Source organism: Onychomys torridus, chromosome 8 (genome assembly GCF_903995425.1).
Source record: "Onychomys torridus chromosome 8, mOncTor1.1, whole genome shotgun sequence".
Taxonomy (NCBI): Eukaryota; Metazoa; Chordata; class Mammalia; order Rodentia; family Cricetidae; genus Onychomys; species Onychomys torridus.
In genome coordinates, this window is record NC_050450.1 from 103,067,054 (window position 1) to 103,087,903 (window position 20,850).

The following is a 20,850-nucleotide window of genomic DNA, read 5'->3' on the forward strand; positions in this document are numbered from 1 at the left end:
GCCACGGGAGGGAACTGGGTCAGACTGTAAGCATGTCCCACTGTGGGACATGTGACAGGGCCTTGCTTTGGCATGTTGCATCAAAAGGAAAAACCAGCAGTGAAGGTGGGGGTTGTCAGGGCCTCGTGTTAGCTGCTTTCCCTCCTGTGACCTCACATTCCCCCCGCCACGGGCTTTCTACCTCCTCTTAGAGGTAGGAGGGAGCCGGGGCACTGCCACCATGAGCAAGAAGCTACGACGTCTGTCCTTGCACCTCTTGCCCCTCTACAGTTCTAGAAAAGAGCCAGGCTGCTGGCACCTGGGCCAGCAAGCAGGAACAGCCAGCCCTCCTTGGAGCCAACAGCAGGCTCAGTTCCACATTTGACTCTTAATTATCTTTCCAGGTCTTGGTTATTAATGATCTTGGGCAGCAAGCAGAGCAGCCTAGACCTCTCACCTCCTCCCAGCCTCACCTGCTGCATGCAGCCTTCTCCCACAGCTGCACACGGACCCTGGTCAGGAGGGTGGGAAAGCAAGGATTCAGGTCCAGAAACTGACGGTTGTCAGTTAACCCTGTCACTGCTGAGTGTGGCTCCAATGTCACACTCCTTTCCAGAGAGCACTGTTGGCAGTGCTTGCCTAGACTCATGACCTCCACCTGTTGATGTCACCTGGTTCTGTCTTGTCAACAGCCATAAGGCAGTAAGTGATTAAGACCATAATAGAGGGGGCTACCATTCTTAGGGTGATCAGACTCTGTCCATAATGGAAACGTATCTGACCTTGCCATTTTCCCTAAAACAAAACTAAAAAGGCTCAGTTATGGTGGCCCCCACCCAAGCAGTGTGGTCGCTGGAGACAGTCAACATAAGCAACTGTAGCAGAGGACACTGGGCTGGCTCCAGGGATCACTGTATCCAGCACTCCTCTCCCCTGACTTCACCTCCCTCTCTGTTGTGTGGAAGAAATATCTGCCAGCTTCCACCTCACCTAACCTGTAGAGGACAGCAGGACCCCAGCTTTACATCCATAGTGGTACAAAAGGGTCTGACTGGATCAATAATGCTTACCATATTTGGAATGGTGACCGATGCTTGCTCACGTCACAGAGTCAGTGTTGAAGAATAGATGTAATTGCTGATAGAAAAATTTAAAAGGCTTTAAAAGATGGCAAAAGCCGTCCTTACAGAGGTCCCCAGAATCAATGACGTGACAATGAAAGGTGGTCAGCTGAGAACCGCAGAGGGAAGACTGGACAGATGGGCAGATTGTCCTACCTGAAGTGTTGGCACAATGAGGCTGAACCATGCCCGACCCAGGACGGTACCTATGCCCACCTTCCAGAGACCATGGGCCAAGCCCCAGGCAAGCTTGGCAGTCTCCCCAAATAGACCTTCTGCATCCCTTACCACTGTGACACTGCATGCTCCCAGGGGGTCTCCTAGCCTGTCAAGACAGCCACTGTCCCCAGCAAGAGCCTCCCTTTTCAGGGATACTGAGTGATGAACTCAATCCATCACCCTCAGAGCTCCCATAGTGAACACAGTTGTCACAGAATAGGTAGAACTGGCCCTGAATACCAAATGGCTTCTGCTGCCCAGAACCCCTCCCTCAGCCTCACCTATTCCCACCTCGCTCTTGGACATCCTTGAAGCTAAGGCTTGTCTACACAGAGCTGTCGCCATGCTATAAGCTGGATGTCCAGCCCAGAATGCACCCAAGGCTGTATGTACTGTTCACCCTCCAGGATGTAGAATGAGGCAGCCAGGACCAAGTGGGTTGTGAAACATTGCTTTAATGCTCCAATGAGAAGAAACTTCAACCTACTGGATTAAGGGAGGATGGTCCCACCCCAACCTCCAGTTCCAATTTCTGTGTCCCCAACCCAAGGCCACAGCAGCCACAACTAGGATCTGGCTGATACCAGCACAGGGACCCATTTTTACCTCCTGTGACTACAAGACTTTGTGTGATGAGCAAGATCTCAGCCCACACCAGGACCCGAGCCTTCTAAGGTCACGAACTGGCCATGGCAGACATCATCTTCACTAGGGTCTCGTGGCCAGGATTTCAAAGTAGAAGCCAGAGAAGTCCACACTTGCCTGCCCACCAAACATGGCCAAGGCCAGCCACAAAATCCAGTCTAGCAGGAACCAGAGCAGCTGGCACCTCATACTTCTGATTCCAGGCTGGAGATTCGCCTCCAGGTGCAGGACCTTGGGAAACCTTGTGTCCCACAGGCTTCCCTGCTGACCTCTTCCAGCACCCCACTGTCCCTGTAGCCTGTGCCTAGCCCCAGGGTCCTGCCTCTGTGTAATGGAGGCTCCCAGGCTCCAGTGAGCCAGGGGCTGTGGCTCGCACAGGGTAGAGAATGACGGCAGATAGCCCCCCAACAGAATGGCAGGTGGGTATGGGTGTGCAGGCAGACGTGCTGTCTGGGCTGCCAGGTGGCCGCCCCTGCGGGTAAGCCCTCCACACAGGCTTCTCGGTAGGACGGCAGACGCATCGACTGTGCCTGAACCAAGTACCTGCAGGATGGCTGGCTTTGGGGGCAGGGGCAGGCACAGGCGTGACCGTTGCACCTGGCAGGCAGCGGGCTGGATCGAGTGAAGGCTTCTGCTACCGAGCTGGGTAAGGAAGCATGGCGAGGACGCGGGCCCCGGGCCCAGGCCGCGCGCAACAGAGCCTCCCGCCGAGCCAGCTGTTCCGGCCTGAGCAGCGGCAAGTCGTCCGGCTCCGGGGGCTCCGGGAAGAGCGGGAGGAAGGGGCGCCCGGATCTCTCAGCTCCAGGGAAGGAGCTGTAGTGGCAGGGCGCTGGCAACAGGGGGCGCTCCGGAAGCGCGCGCCGCTCGGAGGCCGAAAGGTGCCGCCCCGGGTGCCCAGCCCGCACCGGCCACCGCGTATCCCAAGCGTGCCTGCAGGGTGCTCGGGACACTACGGGAGGAGGCGGCCCGCACATCGCGGGGCGGCCGGAGGGCTGCGGGGCCCTGCGCACTAGCGGTGTGTGGCCCCCACCGGGAGGCCCCCAGCCACTGGGACTCGGTTGTCCCGGAGGACCCGGGGTGGATGACCGCGGGCCGGAGCTGGTGGGAGCAGGTGTGCGGCGGTTGCTGCTCCAGTTCTCGATGGTGCGTGTGGCGCGGTCCAGGGAGCTGCTCATATCCGCGGTGTTCACCATGTCTCGAGCCGCCTGTAGCATCTTCAACACACTGGCCTGGGCTGAGCCTGCTGTAAGGTCCGGGCTGGGTGGCCGCGCAGGGCTGGGGAGGCTCTGTACCCCGTTGAAGCAGCTGTAGATGCCCTAAGTAATGGAAAAGAGATAGGTCACCACTGTCCCGGGCCATGTTCCAACTAACAGCTTCTTAAGCCCCAACCATGTGCTCTCTCTGTGTGTCAGGCATTGTGCTACTCTGCAGATGAATGGAGTATCGGATTTATTTGTTCTAACGGTCTAACGACACAAATGGCTGGGAGTGCTGAAAGCCCCGCCATGCTGGCAAACCACACCTCTTCCCAAGATGTCAGTTTTACATCTGTAAATGAGTCCACAGCCAGCTGGGTTGCTGTCCCTAACACTGAGATCTGTATAGGAAGAGGCAGGCACCTACCCTGCTGAAAGCCAGCAAGAAGTCTAGCTGCGGTGAGTTGGGCACCGAGTGACGAAGTTTCCAGTAGACAAGGTGCTCCCAGGCGAAGACCAGCAGGGCCAGCCCCATGGCCACCAGCAGCATGTAGAAGACGCCCGCCATGTTGTCGATGTCCAGCTTGCTGCTCATCACCTCGTTCTTCTCATTCTGGCAGATCCCTGAGAGCCACACGGTCTCCAGCTTCTGGGTCTCTCCTGGCAGAGAATACATACAAGACTCAGGACCACCTCCTTTGTAACAAGCCCTGCCAACACACTCCCTGAGCCTGGATAGAGGACAGTTCTACATGCTTGTTTCCTAGTGGGGACCAGTGCAGCAGAGGTGGAGCAGAGGCAGTAAGCAAGAAGAAAAGGCAGAAGGAAGCTAGCTGTAGAATTAACGCCAGTTTTGTGCCCTTTGCCTGCCTGCTCCCATATGCCCAGTAAAGTCTTGTTTTTGTTGTTTTGTTTTTGTGTTGTTTTGAGACAGGGTTTCATGTAGCTCATGATGGCCTTGAACTTGATAGCAGGCAAGGAAGATCTTAAACTCCGGATCCTCCAGCCTCTACCTCCCAAGTGCTGTGATTACAGGCTGACACCACCATGCCTGGCACTAAAGGCTTGCCGGTTGGTTAAATTTTAGCATTCACTCATTCACTCATTCATCATTCATTCATTCATTTATTCATCATATTCTCTTTACATGCCAAGCTCGAGCTCAGCCCCTGCGAGATGACACTCTGTGTGCTCTCATTATGGCATGGAATTTATGGTATTGATGGTGTTTTGAGTTTAAGGGTAGGGGAGCCATTGAGATTTATTTTTGTCTTTAATTGTGTATGTATAAGTATGTCTATGCATGGGTATCATGTGAATACAGGTGCTCATGAAGGCCAGAAGTATCCACTCCCCATGGAGCTGGAATTACAGTCAGCTGTGAGCTACCTGATGTGGGTGTTGGGAGCCATACTCAGGCTCTCTTCAAGAGCAGTACATGCTCTACACCTTTGAGCCATCACCACAGCCCCAAGGCATGGGGTGTGTTTTGTTTTATTTGGAGACAAACTCTTGATTTATAATCCAGGCTGGCCTCAAACTCCTGATCTCTCTACTGGGTCCTCCCGGAGGCTACAATTACAGGTGTCCACCCCTATACCCAGCTCAGACAACATTTTATCCACTAAGGATGGAACTGTACACTCAGAGCTTTCTCTGGGTTTAGAGCAGGCTGGGCTGGTCGCTCCAGCTAGTGGGCCCTGCTGCCCAGGCTAGCCTGCTTCCAGCTTGGGAGTAGGCAGAAGTTTGGCCCCACCCTCAGGTAATCTCAAGATGACAGAAGAGAAATACTCATCTAGGAAAACCAGAAGGTGCCTGGGGGCATTCAGCCACTCAAAACCCCCACCAGGCAACTGGAGTGCTTTCTTGCCTTCCTTGCCCTTTGGGGAAACCCCAGGTCTGGTCCTTGAATCTTCTTGCAGGTCATCACTTCCTGGGGGCTCATCAGTTTTTCCTCATACTTGCACCCCAGCTGCCCCACCCTCACCCCCAAAGGCCTTCTGTGGAGGCTCTGTGCACAGAGAAATGATGATGGAGCTGCTGATAACCACAGGCTCTGAGGTCCACCCTGGGCCCTTCCTGGGCCCTACAATTGTGGTACTCACCATCCCCCAGGAACTGCAGGAGTGCCAGGTCTATGGCCCGCTTCCAGTGGGAGTCTTTCTGCATGGCGATGCCATAGCCAGTGGTGGCAAAGACCTTGCCAGATCCGATGGTGACCAGCTTGCAGCCCTCATCTTTGCCCGCCATGTAGTTGAGGACAGCAGCATCGTAGATGAAGGCATCCAGCTTCCTAGAGACAGGCTGAGCCCTCAGGGCCAAGGACTCACACCCATGAGAGGGAAGCACCAAACCCAGGGCGTGGACAAGGGCCTGAGTACAGGAGCCTGTGGGCACCACCAGCAAGGTGCCTTGCAAGGACCCCTTCCACACTCCTAGGAGAGGATAGGGAACTCTGCCCTAGAATTTCCCATCCCTCTGCTCATCCCCTTGTGCCCTCAAGAGCCTGTCACTTAAGAGTCACCACTTGGGTCAACACTTCACCTCTATTTCTGGCCCGTATAGTAAATATCCACTCTGCCTCAAGACCCCCTCCCCCCTCCCCAGGAGTCCCACAAGACATGCCAGCTCCACTGTCCCCACCTTAGGTCTCTAAGGAAGGGACACCTAAGGGTGCTTCCTGGGAAGACATGGAACCAGAGGCAGAGGAGGGTGCAGGACTGGGGACCCACCCCATCTTGAGGCTTGTGAGAGCATCCTCCACTGAGCGCTGGTTGAACTTGACCATGTGGGTGTGCATGTCACGGTAGTTGCTCCGAATGTTCCTCTCTGTGCTGCCATTGGGCACCGTGCCAAAACGGAAGGGTGGGTATTGATCTTGAGGTCGCTGAAACTAAAGGCAGAAAGCGAGCCGCTCCCACCCTCTTCATCTAGCCTTCTGGGTACCCGAGTTCCAGCCCCAAGTCTGACGTGCACAGTCTTAGGCACAGTCCAGACCTCCCCTGTCTTTTACAAATGGAAACTCAGAAGCCTGAGACAGAGGAAATTTAATCAAAGCCACTCAGGCTGTGGACCTGAGCGGTCATGGATCCCTGTCCCCAGGCCCCCAAATTCTTCCCACTCCAGCCTTTGTTCCAATTCCCCAGACTGTCCTGTGTCTGCCCATCCAAGGACTATCCCCACCCTCCACCTGGCTGTGGCCCAGGAACCTTCTTGTCACTAAGGCCCGACACAGTGTCGATGTATTGCTCCTGGATCATGAAGGCTGCCAGATTGGCCGTGTAGCTGGCGAGAAAGATAACAGCAAAGAAGGCCCACACCAGGACCATGATCTTGCTGGTGGTACCCCGGGGGTTCTCGATGGGAACAGAGTTATTGAAGACCAGCGCCCACAGCAACCACACGGACTTGCCAATGGTGAAGGATGGTCCTCCAGATTCTGGGGGTGAGAAGGTGAGTGTTAGGGCTTCCCTGACCCACTATGAAAGGGCTCATAGCCTGGTGGGGACCTCATCACGGTCATTCCGCCCTGTCCCTCCACCCAGGCCCATGGAACAGCTTACTCTTGCCCTTGGTGAGGTTCTGGTTGTAGCTGACAGGGCTGAAGTACTCGAACATGAAGACGGTGATGGCAACCACCGTCAGGCACATTACAAACATCATCACCCACACGGCAGGGCTGTAGGGTTCTGGGGACCAAGGCAAGTGGCTCAGAGACCTCAGCTTCCCCCCCCCATTCCAACAGTACTAGGCAGCAACAAATGGAGGCATGTGCAAAGAAGGGGCCTGGCAACCCTGTAGGGGGGACCAAAGGTCCCCTGATCCTCCAGGCAGCAGAGCCCCCATAGAGCCTAAGGAAGGACAGCGTACACTGTTCAAGGCTCCCTCCCTTCTTCTGAGATCACATAGCACTCCACTCTAAATCTCCATAGCTCCCCGATCTCGAGCAGGGCCCATCACTGGGGAGGATTCTGATCCCTCTGCCTGAGGTATGAGGCCCTGAGGGCAAGTCTTACTCCACATCCATTGACGTGGGACCAAAGCCCAAGGCCCTTTCAGAATCTGTCTCCTGGATTGAGAAACTGTTGCTGTCTAGAGCACTTGCTCCCTTGCCAGAAGGCCATCCTAGAGGTGGGGATGACTTCCCTGACACTTAGAGAGGGTGTGCATGTGTGTGCGTGCATGCGTGTGTGTGTGTGTGTGTGTGTGTGTGTGTGTGTGTGTGTGTTTCACCCTGGCTGGCCTGGAACTCACACAGATCCTTCTGTCTCTGCCTCCCAAATGCTGGGATTGAAGGCATGCACCACCACTCTCTATGACTTTGTTGAAGCCACCCAGCAAGAAGGGGCAGAGCTGGGGTCTCACACCAGCCTAGCCAGCTCTCAGCCCTTCCCCTGTCCTCACAGCTTTTCTGAGCCACTTCATGCTACAAGGCCCACCTGACCCCCCACTGGGCACTCTGGAAAAGGAAGGAACGTAGTTGTATGTTAAACCCCTGTAACCTTGCTGGGGGTCTGGCACAGTGGGGCTGACCCCCAAAATTCAGGGTTCCTGATGGAGTAAGAAAAGCATTAGCATCTATCTCATGCTCCCCTAATGCTTCATCCTTGGCCCACGGCCCAACCCACAGCACAGCCTGTAGCCAGCCTGCCAATCTGTCTTCACATCCTTCCCAGTGGCTCCATTGTCCTGTCGGATTCTTTTGACCCCAACTGGCCCAGAACCCACTAATGTTAGCATCATTCCCTCCAGCTCCTCTTCACTTGCCTCCCACCACCCTCTGAGACTCTCAAGGACAACATGCTTGGCTTTAAAGGTCCTCCCCAAACTTCACCTTCCCACTCATAGCCCCCACACCCACCCCTGGCTTCTTGTGCCCACAGTTTTTCCTGGCCACCCAAAGCTCACCCAGGAAGGCTGAGGGGGAGACAGTGCCATTGCTTCTAGCCACCATCACACTGATGCCGGTCTCCACAAAAGGCACAGAGAAGTCTATAATCTCAGAGCGCTCCTCATTGATGGTGAGGGAGCCGATGGCCATGTCTGCCCGCTTGTAGTATACCTAGGGGGCAGGAGGGGATTGAAGAGATCCCCCAAGGACTTCAGCATTCTCCCCAGTCCTCATCCAGGAAGAGCACCCACCAGTGGAACTGGTTACTTCCTCTCTGGGTCCCCAGAGCTCAAGTCCCAGGACTTCATCACTGCAGAGCTGACAGCCCAATTGCACAACCACATGGTTGGGGGAAACATGAAGTCTAGCAGCAAGCAGGGTGGCCCCAGATGAACCTGTGGTTGAACTTGGGGTTGACATACCTCCCCGATCATGCCGTTCCACACACCTCGCACCCGCTTGCCATGTTTGCCGTTGGTCACCAGGTACAGGTCATAGGAGAACTTGACCACCTTGGCCAACTTCTTGAGGATGTCGATGCAGAAGCCCTTACAACAGAGCTTGGTGTAGGGGGTTACATCCCCGCTGCTGCAGCCACCACCACAAATCAGAGCCGGCCACAACTCTCAACCCCAGCTGTTCCTCCCAGCCTGGCATACAGACCCCAGCCCCTACCGAAGCATGAGACACACACACAGCAGCTGACCCACCCATGGCAGCACCCAGCTCACACCGGACCTGAAGGTATGGTTGCTCTGTCTACGGCAGGGCACAGTGTTGGGTACACAGCCACCAGTTCCAGGGTCAGGGCTTTCCACAATGACAAAGGGCCGTTCTTCCAGTGTGGCCACCGTCAGATGCCGGCTGTCCACCACAGGCTGCAGAGAAGTGCTGTAGCGAGGCCATACTGGGTACTTCATGTACAGGACTCCATGATCCCAGCGCCCCACCTGCAGAGGACAACCTGCCTCAGCCAGAACCTGCAGTACTGCTCCCCACCCCCCACACTCTCTAGACAGGGCTTCTGGGGACCATCTGCCAAGGCCACGAACCCTAAAGATACCCAGGGCAGACAGATTAGGGAGGCTTGGACAGAGGCATTTGGAAGACAGACATACAGGCCAAGGGCTGAACATGGACACAAGGGCCGGCTCCCCATAGCCTCCTCCAGGTCCTGGGCCCTGTGATCTCCAAGGTTGTCACCACATTGCTGCTGGCCCAAAACACCTTCCTAAGTCTCAGACTGCCTCACAATGCTCATTTCCTCATTACCTCAGCACAAAGTCTTCCGCAAACATTTGTGTCCAACCAACAGTCCCCCCATTTTTTCACACCCCACAACCATCCGACACATCATTTCACAACCTTTTGTCTACACCAGGTTAGCACTCTGTCTTACTGGGCTCTTCCTTAATCTTCTATAGCCCAACTTAAACATCCCATCTTCAGAAATGCCTTCCTTTGAAAGGAAAACAAATTCTTGTCTTCCTCTCCACACACTTGCTCTTTTGGGTTGTTTTGTTTTGTTTTGTTTTGTTTTGTTTTGTTTTGTTTTGTTTTGTTAGGGGCAAAACAGTTCTCACCATGTAGCCCTGCTGCCTGTGACTTGCTATGTAAATCAAATAGACCAAGCTGGGCTCTGGTTTGAAGCAATCCTCCTGCCTCTGCCCCTTGAGTACTAGGATTACAGGCATGAATAATCACCCTGTGCCTGGTGCTGTTTTGCATACACCTGTACTCAAAACACTGATCTTTCCTTATTCTACTTATTTACATGTCCAGCTGGCCGGCTCAGACATAGGTCACTCCTCTAGGGCCAGGACTATGTGACAGAAATGCTTAAGTTCAGTAGTGCAAGGAAATCAGGGTGTCCTAGGAGCCTGCAGGAATGGGGGTGTGTGACCTAAGCCATCTGGGAGGCCTCCACGGTTTCCCAGTGAAGGAAGTCTCGGCTGAGACATGAACAGAGGGACTCTGCTCAGCTGTGGGGAAATAATAGGAAACAGAGGGCCCTGGGCTCACCCCCATCTCACCATCTCCCAGAGGCGGTGCCGGTTGAGGGCGATCACAACCATGGTGGGCTGGACCAGGTACCCACCAGGGCTGAAGGAGAAGTCTCGGCCCTCCCAGGTGACATTCAGTAGGTGCCTAGGGAGGTGAGGCGGAGAGATGCCAGGGTGTCCCACCCCGGGATGTGGCTCTGCCTAGGACATCCCATACCACCACCATCCTAAAGCATTTGTGTGCTTATTAGTTTTCAAAGTCTCCCTGTGTTGACCCCATGGACCTTTCCACACCCTAAAACCCGCTCTTTTTTTAGATAAGGATGGTAAGACCCAGAGACCTAAAGGAACTTGACCTAGCATATGCTAGTGGGAGATAGAGGGAGATGAGGGAGACCAGGAGCCCAAGCCTACTGCCGTTCAAGTGTCCTACATGATAAGGGTAGGTGCTTACCTGTAGAAGGCCTGCCTGGCAGGGCTGACAGGTCCGGGGTGGCTTCGGCAGTCCCCAGCCGGGGCAGGCAGCGTACCGTACTGGCGTCGATAGCTGTGGGCACCGAGGGCCAGGATGGCCACACCGTCGCGAACCTTCTGGCGCAGGCTAAGGCGCCAGCTCTCGGTGACCACACTGATGAGGCCCACAGGGAAGGCAGCCGGGGGCGCGTCGGTGCTCCCCAGCGCCAGGTTAGGCACCAGCCACACGTGGCCGGGTCCCACCAGGCCGGCCTGTGCAGCCTCAGCGAAGAGCACCTCAGCCTCCTCGCGGGAGCAGTAGGCCACCAGCACGGGAGCGTCGACCTGGCGCAGCAGGCGCTGAGTGCGCGCTCGAGGCCCGCCGGGGCCCAGCTCCAGTGTGAGCACGTCCAGCAGCCGCCAGCTCAGGTAGCTGGCGTCGGCGACGGCGCGCACGCCCTCGAGGAAGAGCGCGTGGCCAGGGTGCAGGCTGGTGATGACGGCGAACGCGCTCCAGTCGTACTCCTCCAGCACCTTGAACAGCACCTGCAGCTGCTGCTCCAGGGACACGCCCAGCTGCAGGAAGGCGGAGCCAGGCTCCTGGGGACGGGGTGCGGCGGGCCTGAGTGGGGGGCGGGGCGGGGCCGCCGCCCCCCCCCCCCCCCGCCCTGCGCTCCAGCCCCCACCTTTCCCTGCTCCTGAAATCCTAGAGTAGGGGGTGGGGAGGGCTCAGTGTCCCGGGGAACCCCTGCCCTGTGGCCCATTGGACTCACCTGGGGAATTTTACAAATTCCCGCCCCTCACCCTGCCCCTGCTGAACCCTCAGAAGCCTCAGCACCATCCGCGAACCTATTAGAAACCCAGAAGTCCTCGCTATACCCCAACACCTACGGCATGCAACAGAATTTCAGGGTGATGCCTGGAATCTGCCTGTGAGCAAGCTCTTCTGGGTTTCCCCTGAGCCCGCGACTTTGAGAAGCACTGCCCAGACCAACTGAATCAGAGTCTTGGAATTCTAGCTCCAGGCTCAGCGCTCTCTCCAAGCACTCTGAGAGCTGAGAAACAGAGTCCTGGGAGCTGATACCCTGATACCCGGCCCAGAGATAGATGACAGGAAAGCACCACTCTGCCCAGAGCCTCGGGAGGGAGAAAGTTCCTCCTTAACGCCACCTCTACACCCCAAAGTCCACAGCCACTGCAAGCTTCAGTGAGCAGTTTCCTCCTAAGGTCTCCTTAGAGCACTACAGCTCTTCCCAAGAGGCCTCCTCACTGTCGTCATTCCGATCTTATTCTTTAAAAAGGGAACTATAGGCCCCAAGCCCAGGTTTTTCAATTAAAAGAGAAGCAAGCTGTGGTAGCACATGCCTGTAACCACAGCACTTGGGAGGCCCGAGGGTTAACCACAGCTTCAAGACCAACCTGGTCTACAGAGTAAGTTCCAAACTGTAGTCCAGGCTACAGAGTAACACTCTGTATCTCCAAGACAGAAAGTGCAAAGGTGAAGACTTTGAAGCTGTAGCCACCAGCCACCATATATGAACTTCATTTGGCTTCTGATCCAAGCAAACAGACTTAAAAATAAACACGTATGACATTTATGAGGCAGTGGGGAAATGTGGGCACTGGCTGGATATTTGAAGAGGCCGAGGAATTTTTATTATTTATTTTAGATGTGATAATGTATGGTGGTTTGGGGTTTTTTTTTTTAGGCTTTCATCTGCTGGAGGTACACACTGAAATATTTATGGGTGGGATGATAAGCTGTCTGGAATTTTGCTTCAGTTTACTACTGCAGAGGGAGCAATGGCCAGGGAGGAGCATGGGAGGGGCTGGGGTCAAGGCGGACGGAAGGTAGGAGGTGTGCCTCTGTACTCTTTCTGTATATTCTCAAAACTCTCTGTGATGAAAGAGCCGTGAAGCTGATGCAAATCAAGCCAGTGTTCTCCAGAATCACCCTCCCTGACTGACCCTTACTTAAAATAAAGCCAGATGCTCCCCAGGCCGGGACTCCTGCCTCCTTCTCCAGGCTACTCTCTATATCCCTCCCAATTCTCACTTAGCCTCTGGCCTCAGAGCAGACAGCATTTGTTGAAAGGTCATATCTGACCAACACCCCATCTTAACAGGCCCTGTGAGAAGCCTTCCCTGGTGGCATCTGTCTTTCCTTCAAAATGCCTCTGTCACTTGGAATTGTATATGAATCTGTGTTGGGCACTTTCTCCCCAGAGGATCAAGCGTGTCTGTCTCTTCCATGTCTGGAGCAGTGACCTGGCCCTATAGTGCCATATGAATGCTCAGTGTCCAAAGGGCCTGACCAATGAGAACTGAGGAAGCAGAATGGGTAGCCTGGCCATCACAGCTGGAAGGCCATTTACCCATCTCATCCAGACACAAACGTGACAGCAATTTGAGAGCACTGATAATCCGGATTGAGGGAACGTTCTCCTCACAGTATCTTCCCTTCCTTCATCACACCTTCGGTCCCAGCCAGTCCCAACTCCCGAAGGTCTAAGCTGCTCCCTAATGCAGACTCAGCCCTGGACCCTAGCTCCAGCCTAGCTCTGGGCTCAGGGAGGAAGGCACAATAATGTAGACAGGCACCTTGGGGGTTAGGACCACAGCAGAGCCTCCGCTGATGCTGAGGATGGGCACGTGGGTCTGGGAGGAGACGAAGTCCAGTAGCTGGGCCACCGCCTCAGTATCCACGTTGTCTTCAAAGACGATGCCGTGGACACGGGCAGCTCCCAGAAGCCCGCAGATTTGGGTGAGGATGCTGCTGGGGTTGGTATTGTTGACGCCAACTGTGAGTGGCTGGATCTCCAGAGGCAGGTCTACGAAGTTCTGGGGGGCGAGACGAGTGCGGGCCTGGGCCTGCAGTGGCCCAGAGCTGCCAAACACCACTGCCACCGTCACTGCTTGCTCTCTCTGCCCGGGGCCCAGCCCTGCCCAGGCACCGAGGAGGGAAGCGAGCAGCAGAGCGGGCCCTAGGGCCCCACCCATGTCCACTGGAGGGTCCTGCAGAGAAACCAGATGGACAGACAGGAGGCAAGGACCAGAGAACACAGGGCCAGAGGACAGAGAAGAGAAAACCTCCCTCCACGGGAGAGGCAGACACAGACAGACAGACAGACACAGACAGATACAGAGAAAGAGACAAGTTAGCTGAGCATCCCCATGGCACCTTGGAGAGGCAGCAGCCAGGACAAGGCTTATCACCCTTATCTATGAATAGCTAGAAAGGTCACAGTCCCCAAACCCAGTTATCTGGGTTCTGCCCTAGCAAAGACACTGAAATGTTTGTGTTCAATAGCCCCGATCTGAGGTGGACAGAGCTGAGTTCAAATCAGAAATGCCACTTACTAACTGTGTGATCTTTAAAACAAATAAACTAGATTCATTACAAAATTATGTGAAGAGGGTTGGGTATGTAGCTCAGTGGCAGAGCGCTTGCCCTGGGTTTGGTCCTCAGTTCTGGAAAAAAAAAAAAAAAAAAAGACAAAAATAAGAAAAGTATGTGAAGATGTGTGTGTGGGTACCTGTAGAGTCAGATTCCCTGGGGCTCTAGTTTCAGGTAGGTGTAAGCTGCCAGGCGTGTATACTAGGAATTCAACTAAGGTCTTCTGCAACCACTGCACCTTGTCTCCAGCCTCAGCTGTGTGATCTTTGAGAAGTCACTTAGCCTGTCTGAACTTTCAAAATAAGAAATCCAGCTATTCACTGCCATTAGCAAATTTTATCCTGTAGGCGACGGTTCCTCTGCCAGATAAAGACCGGTAGCTCTGTGGCACCCCCACAGCGCAGTTCACTCAACAGCTGGACTGAATCTTGCATCTATCCCTCATCAGAACAAACACTACTGCTCAGTGTTCTGCTCGCCCTGGAGCCAGCCCCGGACCTCTGCTGTGTGGCTCTGCCTGGCAGATCCTCTCCTCCAGAGCTTGGATGTCTTCGCCACCTTCCCTTCAGCGAGCTCATTTAGGACAGCCCTCTAAAGCAGAGTGGTCAAGGCCAACTCGCTTGGGCTCAGGACACCCAGGTGTCCAACTTACATCCGCTATTCACATCCCACTGCTGGTGTGTAGGATCTTTTTTATATCTAACCTAAGGGCCCAAGTGTGTCTGCTACAGATTCATTCTGGATCAAGACCAAGAGCCCAGCAGGTGAAAGAAACATGGCTCCTGGTGCCCACAGATGCAGCACAAGCCAGCCTCTCCAGCCTCCTCCCACCTCTAATAAAACTAACCAGGGGGAGTCGAAGAAGGGTCAGGGCAGGCCTGCCCCCATGCAGGAGATTTGTACACCTTTGCCACAGAAATGCAAAGTGAACCCAAACATCTCACCCAGACACCCTAGAGCTAGGGCTTGGGAACTCACAGGACAGCCCTGGCTCCTTCCAAACCTTTCCTCTGCTTTGCAGCCACTACATCTTTCTCTTCCTTTTGCTCCATGTCTGGTTTCTCACATGACGGCTCCCCTCCAGAGGCTCCCCTCCAGAGGCTCCCCTCCAGAGGCTCCCCTCCAGAGGCTCCCCTCCAAAGGCTCCCCTCCAGAGGCTCCCCTCCAGAGGCTCCAGTTCTAAGGAATCGGGGCAGCAAAACACAAGGGGCACCAGGAAGTGTGCAGGAGATTTCTTCTCTTTGCTGAAAAGATGGCTCTGAAGGAGACCGCAGAAAGGAACTTTTCAGCTATGAGGTGTGACTCGGTACACACGTGTACAGATCACCTTCTGAGAATGAGTTGCTGGATGATGAGATGCTAACATGGGGAGACATGGTCCCTGCTCTCCAGGCACTCAATGATGAAGATGCTGAACCAGCAGGATGCTATTAAGCTTTTTCTAAACTTACTTCTTTTTCCCTCAGACCCTGGCATCCCTACTCCCCTCCCAGCAAACCTTCTCCCAGCTAAGGCTCCAGCACTTGCTCACACAGGTATAAGAAGCTGATAACAACTGAGTGTTATCATTGACAAACAAAATGAAATTTAGCAGGTCAGGGCTTTAAGCTAGGGCCAGGTGGTAGAAGTTTGGGCTAAGAAGAGAGGATTGGCGGCAGAGGAAGGAACGCTGTAGACTCACCACAACCTGCGAGATCTCCCCGTATCTAGGAATGGCGGCTTGGAAGCATGACTGAGTGTGGGATGGGATCCTAAATCACCACACCCACGTGATGTGGACTATATCATTTCCAAGCATGACAGCCAAGGGCACGGTCATGCCCACTGCTCCCTTTGAAGACCTGTGTGCTCATCCAGTTCTAGATTCCTCCCAGTGGGGAGCCACAAGCTCCCCCATCTCTGTCTCCTAGGAATGGGCTCTCTTCACCCATGCAGACCAAGCACACATACCTTGAAATACTTCCCACTGAAGTGAGGTGTGCTGTCAGCACAAAGGTACACTGGAAATTGGAGATGGTGTGAAGAGTATGTAAAACAGTATGTAAACTACCTCGATAACATTCTTTTTTTTCTTTTTTTCTTCTTTTTTTTTCTGGAGCTGAAGACTGAACCCAGGGCCTTGCACTTGCTAGGCAAGCGCTCTACCACTGAGCTAAATCCCCAATCCCAACATTCTTTTTATGTTTGTTTTCACATGGTGTGTGTGTGTGTGTGTGTGTGTGTGTGTGTGTGTGTGTGTGCGCGCGCACTCAAATGTGTTCAACCCCCACCCAGCATTTAAATGAGCTCTGGGGATGCAAACTCTGGTCCTCGTGTTTATAGGGAAAATTCTTTATCCATTGAACCAGCTTCCCAGCTCTCCTCATTGATATTTTTATATTCACTACATGTTAAAATAATGCTTTGGATATATTTAATTGAAGTATACTATTAAGCCAGGCATAGTGGTACACATTTTTAATTCTAGCACTTGGGAGGCAGAGGCAGGAGAATCTCTGAGTTAGAGGTCAACCTGATATATGGAGTGAATTCCAGGACAGCCAGGGCTACAGAAACTCTGTCTGGAAAATCCAATACTAACTAAATAAGTAAACCATACTATTAAAATGTTATCTGTTTTTCTCTTTTTTTAATATTAAACTCATAGTTTTATTTGGGTTTGATTTTTTAACAAGTGTGTCAAGGAGAATGCCTGAAGGAAAGGGTAAAGCCCTTGGATCATGCCCTCCCTTCTCACCACACCTAAAGGGACTTGGGAAGAGACAAAGACAGGGAAGGGGCTGGTCCCCAGTCTGAACAAGTGGTGCTTGGGAGTGAGGGACTGTGGACAACAGGGACCAGACTAGGATAAATAGAGTAAAGAGCACAAGACCATTTGCCAGAATCCAAGGCTTTCAGACTCCAGTCTGAATTAAAGAGAGGAAAAGGGGGAGGGGCCTGAACCACAAGCAGCCTAACTCCCTCTCCCCACCATGGCTGTGAGGAAAGGGGCGGGTACCTTCACCAAGGTCATGGCTCCCTCACTCCAGGCCAAGGGAGCTAGGTGAAGGACAGGGTCTCCCTGACAGTTTGAAAGGGTGAGGAAAACCAAAATAAAATGTCAAATAAATTATACAGGAGTCCAGCCAAGGGCCCAGCTGGGGGAGAGACCCCTGTAAGCTCAAGGGTCTCTTCTGCTGCCGCTGCTACCCTGGAAACCAGTTATTTTATTTCCCATTTTATTTAACTATTTATTTATTTTGAGGCAGGTTCTCATTATGTAGCTGCTACAGGCCTAGAACTCATTGTTAGAAACTAGAATTCACAAGAGATCTGCCTGCTTCTTCATCCTCGGTGCTGAGATTAAAGACATGGGCCCATTACAACTGGCGCTTTCCTCTTTTATTAATGTTGGCACTACAGTTTTTTGTTTTGTTTTTTTTCTCTGAAAGATAGGGTTTCTCTGTGTAGCCTCGGCTGTCCCGGAACTCACTCTATAGACCAGGCTGGCCTACAGCTCACAGAAATCTGCCCGCTTCTGCCTCTGGAGTGCTGGGATTAAAGTCGTGTGCCACCACCGCCCAGATGGTACTAGAAATTTTAAAGACACACATGTGGCTCCTGTTTTATCTCTTCCAGGGCAGTGTGAATGTGGGCGAAGGGCCCAGGTTCTCCCCCAACTCCGAAGGAGGATGTTCCTTGCTAGCTTTCCTCCGATGTCAAAATATCCTCCTAGATTAAGGGTAGAGAGGAGGGGAAATGGAGACAGGCCGTAAGAGCTGTAAGACCAGCACCCAGCAGGTCTCTGAGCGGACAAAGCAATGTGACAGGGCATCTCCCCACAAGAAGCATCCCATTCCATGTCATTGGTCCCCAGCTTCTCCTCCGCATCTGCTTCCTGCCCTCCTCTTAACTGCTAGAACCTTCACCTGCTCCCTGTGACAGAGGTCAAGCAGGACAGCTTCTCTCTGGTGTCCATAAATGAAGTCCCAATGTCCAACAAGCTAACCCAAACCCACTGCCTTCTCCTACTTGGATACTCACCCCTGCTAGACTGTGGTGTGTGGTCTTCATCTCCAGGCCTTGCTTCCTGCTGTTCCTCAGGTCAGAGAAACCTCTCCCTAACAAAATTCTATTGTCTTTCAGACAGACTTAAGCCCAACTTAAGTCCCTCTTCTACTTAGGTTTAATCTTGATTCATCCGCTCTGGACCCCCAGGAAAAGACAGGGTTTGGGTTCCTCTGCTCTTTCTCTGCAGGGTGTGGAGCCCCGAGCTGGTTCTCCTCAGGTCCATCCCTGATGACACTCCTCTCTCAAAGGGTCTTAAAGCAGTGTTTGCTGAACCCCTGGTCCCTAAGTTCAGGGGAGAGGTTAGCAGTGGCCAGTCCTTTAGGACACTCAGCACCTCTTGGAAGGTTCCATTACCCTATATGTTAGGGACCTTCTCTTCTGCTTCCACCAACCCCTCAGTCACACACAGGCTCCTTGACAAGGCCATGCAAACGTATAGCACATACACACACTCACACCTGGGACGCTAACAGCTCCCCCACTCCCAAGGCCCAGAAGCTCTGGTCCCCAAAGCTAATATCACCCACCTAGGCTGCTGATTCCTGCCAGTGGGGGACCCTCACTGCTATGACCCTCTTCTAACGTAGCCCCCTCCCTTCACTTTTGCCCCATAACACCCCCAGGCACCTGGAAAGAGATAACCCATCCATGTTGTCCACATTTGTGGGGACACTGACTTCTGCCTCTTCCAATACTAACTGCCCCCTCCCAGCTGATTCTTCTCAGCCCCCGGGGCGCCCCGCCCCCTCCCCTTGCAGGAATCTTACTCTAGGGCTGTGAAGTTCGGGGTATTTTTAGGCCAGCGATAAATAATTCATAGGGAACGTGGCATCTGGCTGCCCCTGCAGGACGAGGGGGCGCGAGCACCGAAGGGCCACCATCACTCGCCGCTCAAGGACACTCGCGATGCGGCGGCGGCAGTGGCAGTGACTCCGGGCGCGGGGACCCGCGCCACGCCTCCTGGCGGCCAAATTGAGCACCATGCACTCCTCGCCCCCAGCCTGGCCACTGCCCCCTGAACTCTCTCCCTCAACCCCAGCACCAGCTCTCTGCCCCAAGTCCTATGCCCCCAACCTCCTGCCTCAAGCTAGGTCTGGATTTCAAGCCCTTGGGCAGGGGATGGCCAGGTTAGCCTGGCAGGCGGGCCTGTGGGTCAGGACCCAGTCTTGGTGGCCCTCCAGAGTGAATTCCCAGGCGTCCAATTTCCTACCAATCTGTCCCTTTCATGTTCTTATTCTTAAGTTTTGAAACTAGCTCAGGGGCAGGAATTGGACCTGCTCCAAAAAGTCAGTGGGATGGCATCTTCTCCAAAAACAGTCCGGTTCCCCCACCCCCCCGCAAATTTTCTGGTGGCTGGGGGGAGGGTCAAGACTGAGGGTGCTATACCAGATGTCCCATTAGGAAGGGAGGGCTGGGAAACAGAGTGAGCAAATGGGGTCAGCGTCCACAGCGGGCATTTCTGACTCTCGCCCAACAGGACTTTTGAAGGGTCGCCAAACACGCCCTTGGGGGATTTGCAGCCTGCTAGGTGCCTTGGCCGTTGGCAGGCCTCTGCCTGCCCGCCTAGACCAAGTACAAATCTCTGCCTTTCCAGCCGGAGATGAAGGCTTCTCCTCCCAGCCGTCGGGGATCCCTGTTGAAGCCCCAGGAGACTACAGCCTCCAACTGGTGCTTCCACGGCCCAGTGTACCAGGGCACAGGTTCTCCCGTGGCCTTTTCCGCCCACCCTCCTTTAGGAGCCCGCAGAGCCTGGGGGAACCAGGGCGCGGGGAGCAGCTTCGGGCAAATCCTGTCACTCCAGAAACCCATTGATCTCGGAGGTCAGAGGATGGAGTATTAGGAGCTCCCCGGGGAGGGTAAGGAGGAGAGTGGGAAGCAGGGGGCTTGTAGAACTCACCCCAATGAGGGGGTCGGTGGATGGCAGAAGCGCGCAGCAGGTGCCAGCAGGGACCAGCTCAATAACTGCTACAATCCCCTTTCTGCTCTCCGAGCTCTGTGTCCTTCCCAGCTCCCCGCGCTCCGGTCGAACCCAATCTCGGTCCTAGGTCCTGGCCCCTGACCGCTTCCTTGCCCCCCAGCGGCTTCCACCCGCAACAGTTGGACCCGGCAACCCAGATTCCCGCGTCCGAGGACTGTGCCCAGCCTGGCTGGGCCACCACGACAGGCGAAGGGAAGGAGACTCCGCGACCCTAGGGACAAACGCCTTGGGCTCTTCGCCCGCGTCCTTCCCTCGCACCCGCACCGCGGCCAGTCTGTCTCCCAAGACAGTCTCTCCTCGCCTCCTTTGCGCCCGAGTCCACAACACCGGTCTGGCTCCCTAGGGTCGTGGTCCCCCTGGCCCCTGACTCCCCGGACTGGCCGTACAGTCTCGGGTGTCCCGTGTCTGTCTCCACCGTCCTTGCCCGCGCGCGCGGCGCCAGAGCCCCTTAAGTTGCCTGCGAAGTTGGCGCCCCCCCTCCCCCGCGGCCACTCACCCGGGGAAGGGGCTCTGCACCTACGCCCAGAGCTCGCGGCCGCCTCCCGTGCGATGCTTGTCCCGGGGAGCTGGCACGCTGGCTGTGCGCTCGGCGGCGGGCGGCGGGTACCGGAGCCGGGAGCGGCGGGAACACTAAGGATGGCGCGGCCTGAATGCCGCCCGCCCCCGCGCCCGGCCCGCGCCCCGCGGCGGGGCTGTGTCCCGGGCTGCGCAAAGGCGCGCCTCTGGCTCTTGGGGCTCACCAGCCGACTGTGATGGAGCTTGCCGCCCGGTCGCCTCCGCCCCGCCCTGGCCCGCCCCAGCCGGCCACCCGTGCCCCCCTGGCCCTTCTAGGCCCCTCCCTGCCAGCCTGTGCTTCTTGCTGCCCCCCTCTCCTCTCTCCTGCTCAGGGACCCTGTCCCCAGACTCGATGCTCAGAGG

The 20,850-nt window shown here is 54.8% G+C and overlaps 1 protein-coding gene across 4 annotated transcripts; it reads right to left on the minus strand.

Annotated features, from left to right (window-relative positions):
* Positions 1-1,758: 1,758 nt before the first annotated feature.
* Grin2c (glutamate ionotropic receptor NMDA type subunit 2C) lies at positions 1,759-20,645 on the minus strand. Of its 4 annotated transcripts, none has more exons than XM_036196426.1 (13): positions 20,429-20,645; positions 13,109-13,522; positions 10,509-11,107; positions 10,085-10,199; positions 8,790-9,001; positions 8,474-8,639; positions 8,069-8,222; positions 6,724-6,849; positions 6,370-6,599; positions 5,893-6,053; positions 5,266-5,453; positions 3,588-3,820; positions 1,759-3,280 (listed from the first exon to the last, which is right to left on the minus strand). In XM_036196426.1, exons 2-13 carry the CDS (start codon positions 13,505-13,507, stop codon positions 2,150-2,152), a joined length of 3,714 nt encoding a protein of 1,237 aa, XP_036052319.1. In that variant the 5' UTR covers positions 13,508-13,522; positions 20,429-20,645; the 3' UTR covers positions 1,759-2,149. The 4 variants fall into 4 exon arrangements, with proteins under 4 accessions (XP_036052319.1, XP_036052320.1, XP_036052318.1 ...); XM_036196427.1 differs by lacking the exon at positions 20,429-20,645 and adding an exon at positions 19,852-19,995; XM_036196425.1 differs by lacking the exon at positions 20,429-20,645 and adding an exon at positions 18,722-18,938.
* Positions 20,646-20,850: the final 205 nt, after the last annotated feature.

Coding starts and splice junctions, on each gene's coding strand:
- Grin2c (XM_036196424.1), bottom strand. CDS start 17,957: ATGAAGACCACACACCACAGTCTAGCAGGG. Junction 10,200..10,508: donor GCCAGGCAGGCCTTCTACAG/GTAAGCACCTAC, acceptor TCACCTCCCTAG/GCACCTACTGAATGTCACCT. Junction 6,054..6,369: donor CGGGCCTTAGTGACAAGAAG/GTTCCTGGGCCA, acceptor TTCTGCCTTTAG/TTTCAGCGACCTCAAGATCA.